The sequence below is a fragment of the Poecilia formosa genome, unplaced genomic scaffold (genome assembly GCF_000485575.1).
Source record: "Poecilia formosa unplaced genomic scaffold, Poecilia_formosa-5.1.2 Scaffold213, whole genome shotgun sequence".
NCBI classification, from domain to species: Eukaryota; Metazoa; Chordata; class Actinopteri; order Cyprinodontiformes; family Poeciliidae; genus Poecilia; species Poecilia formosa.
The window spans coordinates 6619-24109 of NW_006800152.1; the positions used below are offsets into that span (position 1 = coordinate 6619).

The 17491-nt window shown below is 39.4% G+C and overlaps 3 protein-coding genes across 3 annotated transcripts in view; all 3 read right to left on the reverse strand.

Annotated features, from left to right (window-relative positions):
* Positions 1 to 7813: 7813 nt before the first annotated feature.
* LOC107838109 (trace amine-associated receptor 1-like) lies at positions 7814 to 8947 on the reverse strand. Its single transcript, XM_016679484.1, has one exon. It carries the CDS (start codon positions 8857 to 8859, stop codon positions 7861 to 7863), a length of 999 nt encoding a protein of 332 aa, XP_016534970.1. The 5' UTR covers positions 8860 to 8947; the 3' UTR covers positions 7814 to 7860.
* A 1673-nt stretch (positions 8948 to 10620) lies between these two features.
* Positions 10621 to 11983, reverse strand: LOC103148837 (trace amine-associated receptor 1-like). The gene is made up of 2 exons (XM_016679473.1): positions 11065 to 11983; positions 10621 to 10959 (listed from the first exon to the last, which is right to left on the reverse strand). Exons 1-2 carry the CDS (start codon positions 11608 to 11610, stop codon positions 10621 to 10623), a joined length of 885 nt encoding a protein of 294 aa, XP_016534959.1. The 5' UTR covers positions 11611 to 11983.
* Positions 11984 to 15065: 3082 nt separating this feature from the next.
* Positions 15066 to 17491, reverse strand: part of LOC103148838 (trace amine-associated receptor 1-like) — a 2701-nt gene continuing 275 nt past the window's right edge. The window contains exon 2 of the mRNA XM_016679474.1: positions 15066 to 15761. Coding sequence (XP_016534960.1) covers positions 15066 to 15761 — 696 coding nt within the window. The remainder of the gene's footprint in view (positions 15762 to 17491) is intronic.

Consider the following 17491-nt stretch of genomic DNA (forward strand, 5'->3'; position numbering starts at 1 on the left):
ATCATAAAGGAAGAGAGAGAGCCAAATTTTTTCCAAAATTAACTAATTCATAAAAATCTTCCTTAACAGTACATAGATTCCCCATATGGGGGAATTTTTCTGCCATATTTCGAGAGCACACATTTTCAGTCAGAAAGCAGGATTTCATGTCTTTCTTCTTAAAACTTGTAATGCTTGTACTCAAGCAATAATTTTTTTTTGTTTTTTTTCTCTATTTGTTTCTTTGTATGTTCTCCCATGTCACCAGACTGGCTCCGCAAGAAAACAAAGGCAAAGAAACTAATGACATAGTGGCCAACTTAACTATGCCTTTTGAATATTTTCCCAAGATGATTATTCTGAAAACAGATCTGAACCTGCTGTAAAAGAAACGGTAAACAAATAGATTAAGCATTGAATTTTACCATTCAAGCCAAACAAGAATTTCAGTCACAGGTGATTAAATAACTCAACATTGAGTTAAACGTTAAAGAAAGAGACTGCCATAACAATGACCAGAGTGGTGGTGTTTTTTTGGTGACACGTTTAAAAAGAGTGTACATTTGACTTTGTCTAATTCCTTCTGTAGCATGCTCTTCTCTGCATGGAGGAATTTGACTCTTACCAGTCCTTATCTCAACTTCAGCATGATGATATTTCTCATCCCTGTGCTCCTGCTCACTGTTTCTATTTCTTCCCTAAGGCTTAGAATATCTGGTTGGTACTAATTGACCATCTCGCATTTTGGACTTGCTCTAGCTCTTTCTGGATGCATCTCTTTGCCTCTACGGAAGTGTTTTGCAGGGATGCTATTTTTTGACAGATCTATAAACATTCTCTGTAGATCTGTGTAAAGGATTTTGTTCATCTTCACCATCTCAGCATGAGATTCTCTGTCATCTTTCAGCTCCCGCTCCAGTGTACTCACCCGCTTCCTAAAGGTTAAAACATTTGTTTCATGCTTCTTGACCATTTCCAGGTTTTCCTCGACTTGCTCCACCTCGCTCTGGAGACATGTCTCTATCTCTCCAGAGGCATTTTGCAAGGACGACCATTTTTGATGAAGATCCTCATTCTCAGCTTCTAGGCCTGCATACAGTGTTTGGTTCATTTTCGTCATCTCAGCATGAGCTTCTTTGTCGTCATTTAGCTTGTCCTTTAATGATTCTGCTTGTTGTATCAGAGTTTTAACATCAGTTTGGTAATTGATGTTTAGTCCCTCGTGATTCTTTCATCTCTGTCTCATCAGATGTCTTTTTCAGCAGTGCCATTGCCTTCTTCAGTTCTGTACATTTTTCATTAAACTCACATTCTTGCAGCTTGAGTTTTTTGTCAAGCAATTCTTTTTCCAGGTAATTGGCTCTTCTGGCTCTTCCTGCATCCAAAAGAGTTTTGAGCCTGTTGATCTCCTCCTCAAAATAATTACCACATTTGGTATTTTTGACTTGAATTCGGCCATCTTGATTTTGCTTGTTCTTCCAAATCATTCTCCTGGAAATGAGCTTCCTTCTCGCCAAATTCTTTTGTCTGACTTTCCATTTTCGTCAAATGCCGTTTAGAAAATACGTTGAAATGCAAATGATCCAACCCTTTCTTTTTTCTTTTGCAAAAGCAATCCTCCACACAAAGAGACAATTTAGAGGATTCATTTTTGAAACATTTTTGAAATGTTGTCAGACTTGGAACACAACCAAAAAATCAATATGGAAAAACTACACTTATGCCATTTGTAACTATGTTGCCTATTAATGGATGGTTTTCATAAACTATTAACATGTCCTCATAAGACTACTTTTTCCTCCTTACTTACCAAAGTACGCCTCTCTTTGTTCACTGGCAAAGCAGAAGTTGCAGAGAACTGAGGTCCAGGCTATTGGTCATATTTTTGTGGATATGTAGGAAGGGGTGATGATTAAGGCGCTGCTCTGACAATGGAGGCTGGAGAAGCTTTGCTCAGCCGTCGTATTTGACACGAGCACCGTCAAATACAGCCAAAGAAGCCTCTCAACTTCACTAGGGTTTGAGTGCCTTGTCCCTGGGCTGCCAACATGTCCACAGATATCTTTGTGACCCAACTAGTAGGCCTATCAGCAGAGCTGTCAATCGGTGTTCGAACATCTGAATGATGTGTTTTGGATCAAAATGGCATACCTTGCCGACATATTCAAGCTTTACAATGACAAAAACAAGCGGTTGCAACGTTGGCACTATTCACATCGTCTTTACACATGGTGTTTATCCAGCACATGAAGCTGCTCTGCCAGGAGATCAAAAGCCGCTTTGCCAACATGGATGAGCATCTGTCAGAGAAACCTGGGTTATGGTCCCCGACATTCCCACTGTCAAAGACGTGGAATACCTAATCTACAAAGATGAGCTTTGTGACCGCCAAGGTGATTCTGTATCCAAAAAAATATTCCCAAGGAAATGGACACAAAAAGTTTTGGGCTGCTAAAGGACAAATCCTACCACCTAAATCCTAGACTGGCCTAACACGCACTGATGGAAGGTCTTCTTCCATCCAGCACTACTGACCCATCTGAGAAGCTTGTTTCAATAAAAACACAGGTTCTCTAGATTTTAAACTGCCCCAGAAAATGGCATTGGATAAGTAAAGTGATTTGAGTAGAAAACGATTCATTTATTCTTATTCCATAGGAAAATAAAGGGACTTTTTTTTTTTTACTAAATCTGTTGAGGCAGTTAAATTTGAACATCTCAAATTAATGTTTTTGGTTTCTATTAAAAATATGTTTTCATGATGCAGCAAAGTTGCTTCAACTCAGTATGACAAACTTAACAGTTTGTCTTCTGAAGCAAAGACATAATGCAACCTAACACCTTTTGTCATTAGAGGTGTAAATGACCACAGAGTCTTCAGTCCCTGTGCTGATGCTGCATAGGGTTTTTCTTCTCCCCAAGGTATGCATTAGGTGAGCAAGCCAAGCAAACTGCCTCAATGCAATTATGTCATGTTGACAAAGTTTTCAGTAAAGTTAGAAAATAAACAAAGAATACTTGGGTAAGGCGCAGATGGTGTTCTTTTTTGTGATTACCTCAGCCACAATGCTTCAGAGAGACAGAAGACTTTGTTGTTAAAGTTTTCTGAAGTTTTTTATATCCAGTCATTAAGGGTCATCAATTTTTTTCCCGCTACTGTGAAAAGTCGCAAGAATTGTGCTTAGAATATGCGGACTGACTTCAATATCAGTCCAGCATTTCAATCAATGTTAATCAGGATTATTCTCTGTAGGGGTTGAACGACTACATATTTTTTAAGGTCAACTACATCATGATAATAGTCGAGTCGATGTCGACTAGTCGCGGTGACGTCATAGTGACATAAGCGCAAAAACCCTTCACAACTACTTGGAGGCTTTATCAGCTATTTTCACGGCAAATATCGACACCCCCTTCTCCCGCTTTTACTAAGTCTATTATGCAGAATTAAAAGAGCAATAAACAGATCATTCTTGAGCAGCGGAGAAAAGTTCATTGCACAAAGTCGGGTCTGACTTTTTATTTTTTCCAAACACCGGCTGATGCTGATGATCTCTGGATAGCTATTGGTATAGGAGTCAAATTATCACACTGACCGCAATGGTGCTTTTGGAATTTCACAAACCAAACTTATTATGAACGGATCCTGTTTGGTTACAGTTGAGTTCAACGAAGGCTCTGCTGACTCAGTCAGTTCGGCTCTCTGAACCGACATGCAGACGGCAGCCGAGATCGCCTCTATCAGATACTCAGGATGAAGCTTGGACTTAGTTTCCAGATGTAGTCAAATCATATCTTTATAAGAGCTTAAAGCTGCCAGGTTAAAAGCTTCAATACGCAGGGTGACGCTGATCAGTTGGGGGTAGTTGAGGGATGGAAAAGCCTGACATCATGACATGTCCGGTAGTCTTTTTTTTTTTTTTTTTTTGTAAGGATTTTTTTCGGCACTAGTTTATTTGACAGCTATCTGACTGTAAGGGGGCAGAGAGAGCGGAGCGGGGGAGAGAGGCATGGGCCCAGCGAATGGAGGACGGGAGTCAGACTCCTGACTATCCGCGGGCTAAAGTCTCTGTATGCGGTGCGCCGCACTAACCACCGCGCCACGCAACGCCTCTATTGCGGTAGCCTATGCTGTAATTTACAGTTTCTCTTTGTTAAATTATTTACATTTTTATACAATTTGAGCTTTCTGACGAACTCACCTAGCCCACCTTCTTTCATTTCCTTGGAAAAATCTGTTTTGTCATGTGATTGCGACTAGTCGACTGGCCCAGAAAAAAGTTATTGCAGAGAAAAGAATTGACTAGTCGACTAATTGGTGCAACCCCTAATTCTCTGCATAGAAAATGGGCTATTTTAGCTATATTATTTTATCAGGTGTGGGTGTTTCAGCATCTTTGCAGCTTTCTGCAAACTTGTTCTAATTTAGAGGAGAATGGAAGCTGAATGCTGCTTCCCCTGCACTGACATGTTACGGAGGACATGTCCTGTGTCCGTACACGCAGGAAAGGTAGAGGCTGATGAGGCCAAAGAATTTCCAGATCAGATCTCTTGACGTATCCGTTTCCAGTTGGTCTGAAGACAGGAAAAATGTAGAAAACACAATGAAAAACCTGGAATGATTATCAATGCAAGGAATTTGAGATGACACAAGACGTGGCAAGGACTCTTGGTATCTCGTTGGACCAGAGATGTTTCTTGGGAATCAGTTTCATCGACTTTGCCCTCTTGATAGAAATTTGCCGCATCACCATGTGCCTCCCAAGACGGGACGGTGACGCCGAGATGGCACGGCTCACTCCAATCAGGGTCTTCCGTCAAACCTCTAGACGTTCCCGGAGAGGTCTCCCTGAAGTATCCGATGAACTCATTTACGTTCACCAGATGCAGTTTGACAGTCGTCACTGCCTTTCCCTTCTTCAGAAGGAATTCTGGCCACCTACTCAGAACAAAAATGGTATAGCTTCAATAAGAAAACACAAAAATTAGCTAACATGCATTAGAGAGACACTTACTGGTAGACTTACTTTACATTCATTTTGTTTACATTTTTGGTTGGTGGTGTGCCTTGTGATTTTTTCAATTAAAACAATGTGTCTTGGCTCAAAAAAGGTTGAAAAACACTGGCGTAGAGCACTCAAACCAGCTGGGATACACAGTGTCAGGTCCACATGCTCCTTGAGGAAGATGTAACTGTCTTGAAGCATGTGAACCTGAACACGTGGAAGCAGAAGGTAATGTAGTGGAGCTAAAAGCGCCATTGCTTGCGTTAGCTCCACCACCAGTCCGTCAGTGTCAAACCAGAACGTGATGTCACTTTAAGATTCGCTTTATGTAGGTTGAGTGGAAGCACATGTTTATATCGGCTGCCAGAAAGTCAGACACGTTACCATATTGCGATACAGCTCGGCTAAGCGTTTGACAATTGAGTGAGCCAACTTCACACAGGTCAGAATGAATTCCAGCCATGATGTGCACAACTCGGAAGTCAAAAAGGAAATGAGCGAAAGGTAAGTTTAATCTTACTTTTCAATCCACAGTACAAACTGTTATTGATGTGCATAACTCAGAAGTCAAACGGCAAATGAGAGAAAGGTAAGTTTAAACTTAATTATAAATCCACAATACAAACTGATATTAATTTCATACTTATACTAACTAATGTAATGACTTCTAAGTTAAAATGCTCTTTGTATGTTAACGGATAAATAACAAAATTATGTTTACATAGTAACCAGCTGTGAGTAGTCCATGTTTATTGGTTGTATTTTTATTTTACAGGATTTTCAGCAGGTGAGCAGACTACCTTCTTCAGGAAGACATCTAGGACTTTCAGGTATAATTACTATCAGGACACACCACAGCTTCCCAGGTAAGTAATTAACATTTTATACTAACCTCTATACTTACTTATACTTTTTCAGTTACTGTATTTTCCACACTATAAGGTGCACCAGATTATAAGGCACACCTTCGATGAATGGCCTATTTTAAAACTTTTTTCATATATAAGGCGCACCGCATTATAAGGCGCATAGAATAGACGCTACAGTAGAGGCTGGAGTTGCGCTATGCATCCACCAGATGGAGCTGGACTAAAGGGAATGTCAACAAAACAGTCCTACTCCGGTAGGCGAGGAGAGCCTTCTGCGACTGGGCCGGGTCATCCTTCTCCGTTCGCGCACAGCATGTTCGTGGAGAACGTGGTGCTAAATGACCTGCAGACGACCTGATTCTAGACGGTCGGTAGGTAGATAGGTCAGTCAGACTTTATTAATGGATTACAAACCAGCGTTCTGACAACTATCCCAGCATGCACCGTGCACTTCTTCTTCTACGGGTGAAAATGAAGTCGGCGGCTGCTTACCGTAGTTGCTAGACCTGTTGTGGCTCAATATTGGTTCATATATAAGGCGCACCGGATTATAAGGTGCACTGTCGGCTTTTGAGGAAATTTAAGGTTTTTAGGTGCGCCTTATAGTGCGGAAAATACGGTATTTTGAAAACAACCCCTTACCCTTACAATTTACACTAAACCTAACCACAGAACCCTAGCAAATTCACCCTAAAACTCACATTTCACTCCACCCAGAATCACTTTCAAACGACTCGGGACTCCAGAACACACACTGCTAAGGTTCCCATATGTACCTCCATACACAACACTTAGAGCGATTTTTGCATTTTGGACAAGTTCATGAATTGGGATAAATGGCATGTCTTCAGTCTCAGGGGACTCAAGGGAATGAGCCACACCCACTAAACTTGGTGGACATGTGGGGCCCCTTCCACAGACTCTCTGGACTATGTTTGGTTCCCATAACCCTTATAGTTTTTCAGCTATTTTGAGTGATCCAACTGAACTATGGTTTTCATCTTATATCCCCTAACCCTACCCTACCCACTAGATGACAAAATGCCATCAATAGTATTATCAATACACATCAAATATGTTGGTCAGTGTTCCAATTACTATGGTTCAAGATCAACTTGAACCATAATAATGATGCCTTTAAATCAAGGGATGTGCTCTATCTCCCTGATTTTAGACTCAAGTCTTTGGGTTCATCAGAAATGGAAAAGACCCTGATGAACCCTGGTGGAGCTTTGTATCATGGCGTAGGACCATGTAATGTGAACAGAACAAAGAAGACGACTGTCGATTTTGGAAGAAATGATTTGGTCAAACACTAGTCCCATCACGGGAAACAAAGCATTGGTGGTTGGGGAATATAAATACCTCAGTGTTCATCTAGATTTGATGGCGCAAAAATAGATTCTTCATAAAATCAGAAAATTTACAAACAACCCTGAGCATCGTCTTCATCAATGTTATAGACAGAGGCTTCTTCAGATTTGATGTTATACAGACTGCTACAGGAATTCCTTCCTGCTCACTGTCATCTGTATCTGTAATAACTCTTTGAAGAGTTATGACAGATACAGATGATATGAACTGCAACATTAATTTATTTCTGTGTTCAAAACAGTGTCTTTGATTTCGAATTTTAGCATTTGTCCAAATGATAAAAAATCAGGTTGAATCAGACTATTTAATGTACGTGACTTTAACCGGATATGTACCAAACTTGTGTTTGAAAAATGTATGAGACCTAAAAATATTAATAAGTAAAATTAAATAGTGGAGATGTGCAAAAAAATTGGACAGCAAATGAAAGAAGTGCTTTATTGACGTAATGCGCGATTAAAGGTTTTTGCACTGATAATTGAGAAGGGACAAATAGTTCTTGACAGGCTGCTTCTTTATGCAAATAAAAACAGATTAAATATTTTTTCAAAACTTTACCCCTGTTACATGGGTTTATCATTAATCATTATTTAGAAAAATCCCAATATGTAAAGTGCAACCGTATATAAATATCAAAATAATCTGGAGTTGGCTGAATTGCTGTGGAATATCTTTCCTGAGACGACCGTCCTGACAGCTGATCGGAACCAGCTATAAAAGAAGGCATAAATCAAAGGATTCAGCATTGAATTTGACAGCGTAAGCCAGTTCAGTGTTTCTATCACAGGAAGTGGTGGCGGGTTGTAGTATAATGGCTGGAAGACGACACAGATAAAGTAGGGAGAGAGACACAAAAGAAACACTCCCATCACAGTTGCCAGGGTTTTGGTGGCCTTCCTTTCCATCTTGCTGGCTATTGCTCCAGACTTCATGCTCTGGCCATTTGTGCTCTGGATGCTGTTCAGTTGTCTCTGAGCAACCAGGAAAATCTTAAAGTAAATGCAGAGCATTAGGACTGCTGGAAGGTAAAAGGAGAAAACAGGTCCCATAGTGTTGGCCACTATAATGTCAACAGAGCATATGTCCTCACATGCGCCTTGGCTGAATCCCGCAACAATGATGCCAATTCCTATTAGGACAGAGACGCCCCAGCTGAACAGGATCATCACCCCGGTTACCCGAACGTTTATTTTCGACCTGTATGTCAGGGGCTCGCACACTGCATGGTATCTGTCTATGGAGATGCAGCACAGGTTGAGAATGGAGGACGTGCACATTGTGACGTCAAAGCTGTCGCGTATTTTGCAGAACAAACTTTCATAGTGCATGCATGAAGTCACGGTGAAAGCCATGCTGAAGGGGAACACCAAGACCCCGACAAGCAGGTCAGCGACAGCTAGAGAGAGAATGAGGTAGTTAGTAGGAGTGTGGAGCTGTCTGAAGTAAATGATGGAAAATATTACAAGAGAGTTTCCACATACAGTGATTACAGACAGTAATCCAAGGAAAATGTACAAAGATACACATATAACAGAGGGGTTATGTGCAAACATGTAAGTGCCATTGTCTGAGATGTAGCAGGGATGTATGGGGTCAACACTGCTGCTGTTGACCACAAGATCTACATCCATGCTGAAGAGTTTACTGCATCAACCTGTGATGATGAGAAAAGCAGACAGGATTCAGTTTAATATGTTGCAGGTTTGCTGTAGGGCCTGTTTTCACACACCCTTACCTTGTGATGTGTCCAGAGCTCAGCTGTGTTCACCTAGATAATAGGATCCACTTTTCATTACCATATTCACCACATGATTTGATTAGCCAATTAGATCTAAGCTCCTTTATCACGTTTGCATAATCTATGCATATTAGTGTGGGAACAAGTACCCTTATTGGGAAAAAATACAACTGTGAGCAAATAAAAATTTTCAAAAACAGTTATATCTTTATACAACCAGCTAGATTTATGAATACCATTTCGAGAAATATATGTACGTTTTAGTGAACACTCCTCACAGCAACACTATTCCTGACTGGCATTTCAGAACTCCAATGATTGTTGATATTGAAACACCAACAGCGTGTCTGAACGTTGCACAATGGTGTTTGTAGATTTTACTGAAATTCTGATGATGATCACAGTTATTCCGTTCGTAATCTAACTTTTAAAATTAACTTTAAAGCATCAAGTTGTTTTTGCCTCAATTGTGCAGATTAAAAGTGAAACTAAGTCACACCATTTTATTTGCATGCATCTGCCTTAGGCTGCTGTTGAATCAAAACTAAGATAAAACTGGTTTGCCCGGATCACAGTCTGTACTTTTCTGGTGGAATCAGGAAGAATAGTTCATAGCACCAGTTTAGTGATGGGACTGGTTAGAAAGGAAGCATAGAGTAAAAAATAAAAACAAACTAAAGTATTTGTTTCTTATTAGATTAAACACCCATAATTTCATCATTCAGTGTTTAGTTTCAAAGTTGAGGTCATTTTAACACATAATGGGGTAAAGGTTTGTCCTGAAACATTCATGCTGATTCTATTAAATACTGTAGAAACTGATTTGAATACCATGCAGTTACAGGTAAGCAAAACAATAAAAACAAAAAAGTGTCATATCTCATGGTCATATAGAAGGCTACATTTCCTCTGTGGGAGTTGCCACAACAAACAACATTCCTTGAACATTTATAGAAACGCAAACGCTCTTCATCTCATACTACCACATTCAGTTGACTACGTCACTGACTAGCCTTTTTTCAAACTATGCACAGATATCAGAAACAGCTGAAGCTGAAAGGTCAGATGATAAACATCAGAAATCAGTCAAAGTTGAAGTCTAATCTGAAAGAGTCAGATGTTAAATCCAAGACAGACTGAGGTTTAATTCAGTGGTTATCTAGAGCAGGACTGGCAAACCTGCGAGAAAGAGAAGAACTATGCTTTGTGACCCCCAGTGGGAATCAGATTTGTGGTTTCTTGTTGAATCATCTGAACAAGCTTAACTTAGATCTTCAAGGAAAACTTAAAGTACTACCTGACCTGGTGTAAGGTGTGTTCACATTTTTCTGGGTTGATAATTGGAAGTAGATCAACAGAACTAATTTATACAATGACTTACTGGAGTGTATGAATAATTTAAAACCATTTGGACATTTATTGTAAGCTATGGCAGACAGAAAACATCAATTAAGATGAGCTTTATAGTTTTTTTCTTTACTAGTCTTTGAAAGAGGCCTAATTCTAAATCTGATTCATAGATTTTGGTCTCTTTTGTTGTTGGTATCTTGTGTAAATGTGCTGTAAATAAACACTCTATGTTATAGAAACAATGTTTATTGATTTTATAAACATCAATTTCCAATAAAAGTTACATGCGCATTAAAACATAAGGTTAGAAGAGCTTTGCGTTTGCAAAGTCTCCTTGAAAAATCTTTCCCGAAATCATCATTCTGACAGCTGATCGAAACCAGCTGTAAAAGAAAGCATAGATGAAAGGATTCAACATAGAATTTGACAAAGTTAGCCAGTTTAGAGTTTCAATAACAGAAATTGGTGTCACATCATATGTTAAAGGCTGAAAGATGATGCACAGGAAGTAGGGGCTCCAGCACAAGATAAAAACCCCCATCACAACAGCGAGGGTTTTTGTTGCTTTTCTTTCCGTCTTGCTAACAGCTGCAGTAGACTTTTTGCTTCGACAGCCAGTACTGTGGATGCTGTTTAACTGACTCTGCGCAACAAGGAAAATCTTTAGATAAATACCAAGCATTATAATGACTGGGATATAGAAAGAAAAAATACATGCCAAAGTGGTTGATATCAAAGCATCAATTACACAGTCCCCTTCACATTTTCCCTGATTGAATCCTGCAATGATGATGCCAATTCCAATTAAGGCCGCCGTACCCCAGCATCCCAGAATCATCATTGCAATGATACGATCAGTCATTGTACTTTTGTAAGTCAGCGGCTTACACACAGCGTGATACCTGTCAATAGAAATGCAACATAGGTTCAAAATGGAAGCTGTGCTCAGTGTCACGTCAAAGCTGCCTCGCACTTTGCAAAACAAATCTTCATCATACCAGCATGAAGTGACGGTGAACGCCATGCTGAAAGGGAAAACTAAAACGCCGACAAGCAGGTCGGCCACAGCAAGGGAGAGAACGAGGTAGTTGTTGGGAGTGTGGAGCTGTTTGAAGTACATGATTGACGTTATCACAAGGAGATTTCCACACACTGTTATGAGAGACAGAGAGCCAAGGAAAACATACAATGCCACACAAATAAAAGAAGGGTTGCTTGTAAATTTGTAAGACGAGTCGTATGATTCATAACAGGGATGTATGGCAGCTCTGCTGGCATTCACCTCTGGTTCCATAGTGGATGATATCTGAAATATCACAATCAATACAAATATACTTTACTGCTAAAATCCACAACATCAACACCAATATGGATCGTACACATCACCGTCAAAAGATCAGAATAAAGCACATGTAGTTTACCAAGCATGTCAGAATTCACTCACACAGGCGTCTTCCCTCTCTGTGCATAACCTGACAAATAAATAGGGGAGTCCATCTAATTATCATAATGAATGCAAACATTCAGTCACCAAGTCAGATGGGACACACTACAATTTGTGCATGGTGTTGTGAATATATTAGTGTGTGGTGTGTCTGTATATGTGATAGAGAGACAGATTTGGTTTAGGCTTAATAACCACTGAAGCAAATACAACAGAACATCTCAATGGGATACATAGCTGTCAGCTAAGAACAGGAAACTGAGGCCTCGTCCACACGTAGCCGTATCTTTTTAAATTGATGTAGTGGAGATATTTGTTTTTATAAAATAATCTTGTCCACACCTCATCAGTTAAAGAAAAAATTTTCATCTCCACAAACCTGATGAATTATACTACTGAATGTTGTCTTAAACATGCCAAACCCATAGGACAGGGGTGGGCAACTCCAGGCCATGAGGGCTGGTGTTCTGCAACTTTTAGATGCATCTCTACTTCAACTCACCTGAGTCAAATAATAAGGTTGTCGGGGAGACTCTGGAGAACTTGACTGTACTTAGGAGGGGATTCAGCTATTTGATTGAAGTGTGTTGGACCAGGGAGACATCTAAGAGTTGCAGGACACTGGCCCTTGAGGACCAGGATTGCTCACCCCTGCCATAAGGTGCAGAGTAGGGCAAAGCTTAAACCTATATAAGCCAATCACAGTCCTTCAAAACAACGACAACTTCCTGTTATAAGCATGGCACCAGGAGATGTGTGTACAGACAGGTTGAACCACTTTTAAAAACCGGGTTAGAATCTAAGCCAGGGAAAGGTGCTGCAAAGATGTTTCGAGCTTCGTGAGGAAATGTCTGGTCATGGAAAGCAAGGGGAAAGACACAACAGAGCTCCGAGATAAAACTTTCCTGTGTGAAATTGCGTTTCTCTGCAACATCACGAGTCATCTGACTGTGATGAATCTGCAGCTGTAGGGATGGGCACATGTCATCTCTGATATGTACAGTACAGTGAAGGCCTTTAAAACCAAGCTAAGTCTGTGGGAGATGCAGGTGCAGAAAGAAAACTTTAGCCACTTTTCCAGCTGCCAGACCATGAAAGAAAAACTCTCTACCGCTGAATTCCCGAGTGCACAGTTTGCTGATAAACTCAACATACTTGCTGCCAACTTCCGACGCCGATTTGCTGACTTTGAAGCCCAAAAAAAGCAGGTTTGAACTGCTCAGCAACCCTTTTGCAGTTGATGTAGAAAGCACACCACCAAATCTACCAATGGAGTTGATTGAGCTTCCTTCAATGACACACTGAAGGAAAAATATGAGGGAGTGGGAGCTGCTGAGTTTGCACATTTTATCCCAGGCACAATGCCCCAGTTGTGCATCCAAGCTGCTTGCACACTCTCTGTTTGGCAGCACATACCTGTGTGAACAACCTTTCTCTTTAATGAAGCTAAACAAAACATCACACAGGAGCCGTCTTACTGATAATCACCTTCACTCAAACCTGAGGATTTCCTCAGCTCAGAGCCTAACCCGGACATTGATGAACTTTTACAAAAGATGAGAAACTACCAAGTATCAGGCTCAGCCTCAGACAAGTGAGCATCACAGAGCAGTGACGTATTTTCAGCTTTTAATTCAGTTCAATTTTTACATTTGTTTGAAAAAGACATGATTTTTGTACAAATAAAAATCACGTTATTTTTTTGTGATTTTTTTTTCAATACTTGAAGGAAGTATTGTTTTGTCTGTGTGCCATAGATTTATGTATTTTATTTTACTTTATTGTATTTTATTTATTTATATTTATTTTTTCAGTTGAATGGACTCGGGGGGGATTGCAGATAAGAGCCATGAGAAAGAATACAACTAATTTGATTTTTTTTCTTATTTTACTATTTGAAAGCAGTGATTGGTAGGATGATAGTGCACAGTAATGCATTTTTTGTTTATAATGCATGCACTTTTATTTATGTATTCATCTTGATATTAAGAAACATATTTTGCTTTTAAAAACAATTCAATTTTTTGCTATTTGCCTGTTGAAAATGTTTTCCCGTGAGGTTACTGACAGAGCCATAACAAAGCATTGCTTTATTATGTTAATGTACAGGACATGTGATTTATCTTTGAAGAAGTTCGTTTTTGTCTTTTTGCCTGTTGAAAAATGGTTTCACTTGAAATTACTGACAAATCCATAAGAAAATATTGCTTTATTCATTTAATTATTAGATAATGTACACTGTGTTAGGTCTTGGTTCAATAGGCTATGTGCAATCATTTCAATATGTTTTAATAAACATTGAACCAGTCCGGCCCTCAGCTTGTAGCAAATTTAGGTTTTTGGCCCTCTGTGTATTTGACTTTGACATTCCTGATGTAATCCATCTGACATTGCCTTGTTACTGAAATGTGCTATACAAATAAACTTGCCCTGCCTTACATCAGTTCTTGAGAAAGTCTGTCACCATTGCGCCCATGCTTTGTATTGCACTGATAAGGCTTACAATCAGCTTCGTGGACATGGATGTCCATCTTTATTCTTGTTCTCAAGCTAATCTGAAGGCCACATCCTATTTGGAAACTTGTATAAGTGGGCATGGATGTAAATGGGGCACCTGAATGAACACCTTGGGTTCAACAAACAAATACTTTCAACTTCCTAGGATATCCCTGCTGTGTATGTGTTAAGGAAACAATATTTGAAAATTAATGCACGATTGACAGACAGAAAAATGAGGGCATATAAGTGTTTACATGATCTTCAATAATAATTAAAAAAAACTGCTGGATGCTGGAAAATGTAGAATCATGTTTAACAATTATGTCTGCAGTAAGTCCTGCTTCCTGTGTCTATACTAGTTTAGTTTATTTAACAGACAATGTGCAAAAAAACATGAATAATAAAATGCTTTGCACCAGACTTAGTATAAGCTAGTTTCCATCTGTTGAGACTAAGAGAAAATGGAATATTTCATAAAACATATTGGACATATTAGATTGAAAGTCTCCATATACCCCATATATAATTATTTAATTTGTGTGTGTAAATAAGACATGACTGAAATATGGTGGAAGTCTACAAAAACAACAACACATGAACATAAAGGAGTTGAATTTAATTAGTTTTACATTAATAAATTATTTTTCCATGTTCACTGATAAAGATTTTGCTTTGACTAATCATTCAAATCTGGCTTTGTTTGCAGTGAACATATTCTTAAGCACATATAAGCACTCATAAAGCTACAGGTGCTATCATAATTTCAATTGGACATTATGGATTTACTCTAATAATAACTTCAAACATCAAAACAGTTTGAAGTTAGTGAAATCTCCCAAAATAATTTTTCCTGAAATAATCATTCTGAACGCTGACCTGAACCACCTATAAAACAAAGCATAAATAAACGGGTTGAACGTTGAATTGGACAGCGCAAGCCAGTTGAGTATTTCTACCAGAGGGCCGGGCTGGGAAGCGTTGCTAAAAGTAAGAACTGTTGTACATAAAAAGGAAGGCAGCCAACAGAGCAGAAAAACTCCCATCACAATCACTAAGGTTTTAGTGGCCTTCCTCTCCATCTTACTGACAGATGTCCCAGAGTTTTTCATGCTCTGGATGCTGTGTGCTTGCTTCTGTGCCACAAAAAAAATCTTTAGGTAGATGCATATCATTAGCAGCAGTGGGAAGTAAAACGTAATCAGAACAATCAGAATTTTTCCCAGCACCACGGTAAAAAAACAGTTTTGTCCACATTTTGCTCTGTTAAATCCCACTAGACTGATTGCAACCACACCTGGAACGCCCCAGCTCACCAAGATCATCACCACAATAACATGGCTGCTGATTTTAGTTCTGTATGCCAGCGGTTGGCACACTGCGTAATATCTGTCAACAGAAATGCAACAGAGGTTCAGAATGGAGCATGTGCTGAGCGTTATGTCGAAGCTGCTTCTTACTTTGCAAAATATGTCCTCATGATACAAGCACGAGCTTATAGAGAACTCTATTGTGAGAGGGAAGACCAGGGCGCCCACAAGCAGGTCAGCCACAGCCAAAGAGAGGATGAGAGCATTGGTTGGAGTGTGAAGCTGTCTGAAGTAAACGATGGAGATTATTACCAGGAGGTTTCCACAAACAGTTATTACAGATATGGAACCAAGAAAAACATTCAAAAATACACACACAATAGTAGGCGTTTCTGTCGGTAGATAAGAAGCAATTTTAAAGCAAGGGTTTACATTAGACACATCAGTATTGTTAATTCCAAAACTACCAAAATCAAATTCCATTTTTAGTCACGGTACACAGTAATGTGCACAGAAATAAATGTAAAATATAAAGATCTGATCAGTCATTTAAACCAAAGTCACCAAGTCAGCAATCACTTCTCTCTTCAACTCATTCCCTGTACATGACAAACTATCAGCATGACCTCAGTACTTCCTCTGCTCTGTTCACTATGATTATGCATTCTGAACTCTCTATTTTCTACCTCTGTCTTCATGAATTAGAAACTCCCTACGTAGGTCCAATGAGGTATCATGCACCCAAGAGATACCCTAGCAACAACCATGAGCAACAATTACCATTTACCATGTAAACTAAGATAAGGTCATTTATTAGTCTCCCATAGGAGATATTTGTCTAGGAAGTAGGGGGAAGGCTGTAGTACAACAATAAACAATACTTCAAAAAAGACAATAACCATAGATACATAAAAATAACATCATTGCAAAAAGTAAAAAATATATAAAAACACAAACGCCAGATTGGCAGTACATCCCCATAGCCATCTCATTTACATTCACACACAATACATTCCCTTCATGCTAGTCTTGATCACTGTCTGGGCCTCCTATTAGTCTGTACAGGCCCTGCTAGGTGGCCATGATTTATCAGACTGATGGAGAGTGGTACAAACGAATATTTAAGACGGTTATATTTACACAAAGGAACCCCGAACCTTCTCTCTCAACTATGTGGACTTCTGTTTATTTCATCCAGTAGACTAACTCTAGTGGAGTATTTCTCAATTTCAGTTCTCAGGGACCACTGCCCTCCATATTTTAGATGTTTTTGCTCCTCCATAACACCTGATTCAAATGACTGTATGATCTCCTCGTTCTGAAATTTGAAAATATGACTAGGTTATTGGAAGCGACTATTAACTCTCCCACAATCCCAGCTCGACACTCAGGAGGAGCACGGCAAATGTCATGGTCAGACACCGAGGAAATGGGGCGTCAGTGGACTGTCCCATCAGACCGTCAGTTTCCAAAGTCCCAAAAAAAAAAACCTTGTAAAAGAGCACACGGGATCAGCATAAGAGTAGAAAACTCTTGGAATACCTAACTAGAAACACTAAGAAGTTTTTTTTTTTTTTTTTTTAAGTAAACATAAAAATAAATACAATGAAAATGTCTTTTTCTTTGCACTTAAATTGTTTCATCCTAATTAATGTGTCCAATTTTTTTGTCACTTAATTTGCTTAAATTGTTAGCATGTAGACCAGTAAAGACAGGCAGAGGTTTCAGAGTTCCAGTAAATAAAAAATAAAACCTCAGTCTCCCTATGTGTTTACATTCTGACCATTGTGCTTCCAAAAATGTCACCAAAGAGACTCTGTAACCTGTCTACACCAGTCATAGCAGCTATATATAATACATAAACAAACAATGCTCAGCCTAGTGGGGGCGGAAGTAAAGCCTGGTGAGTCACCAGGCTTTACTTC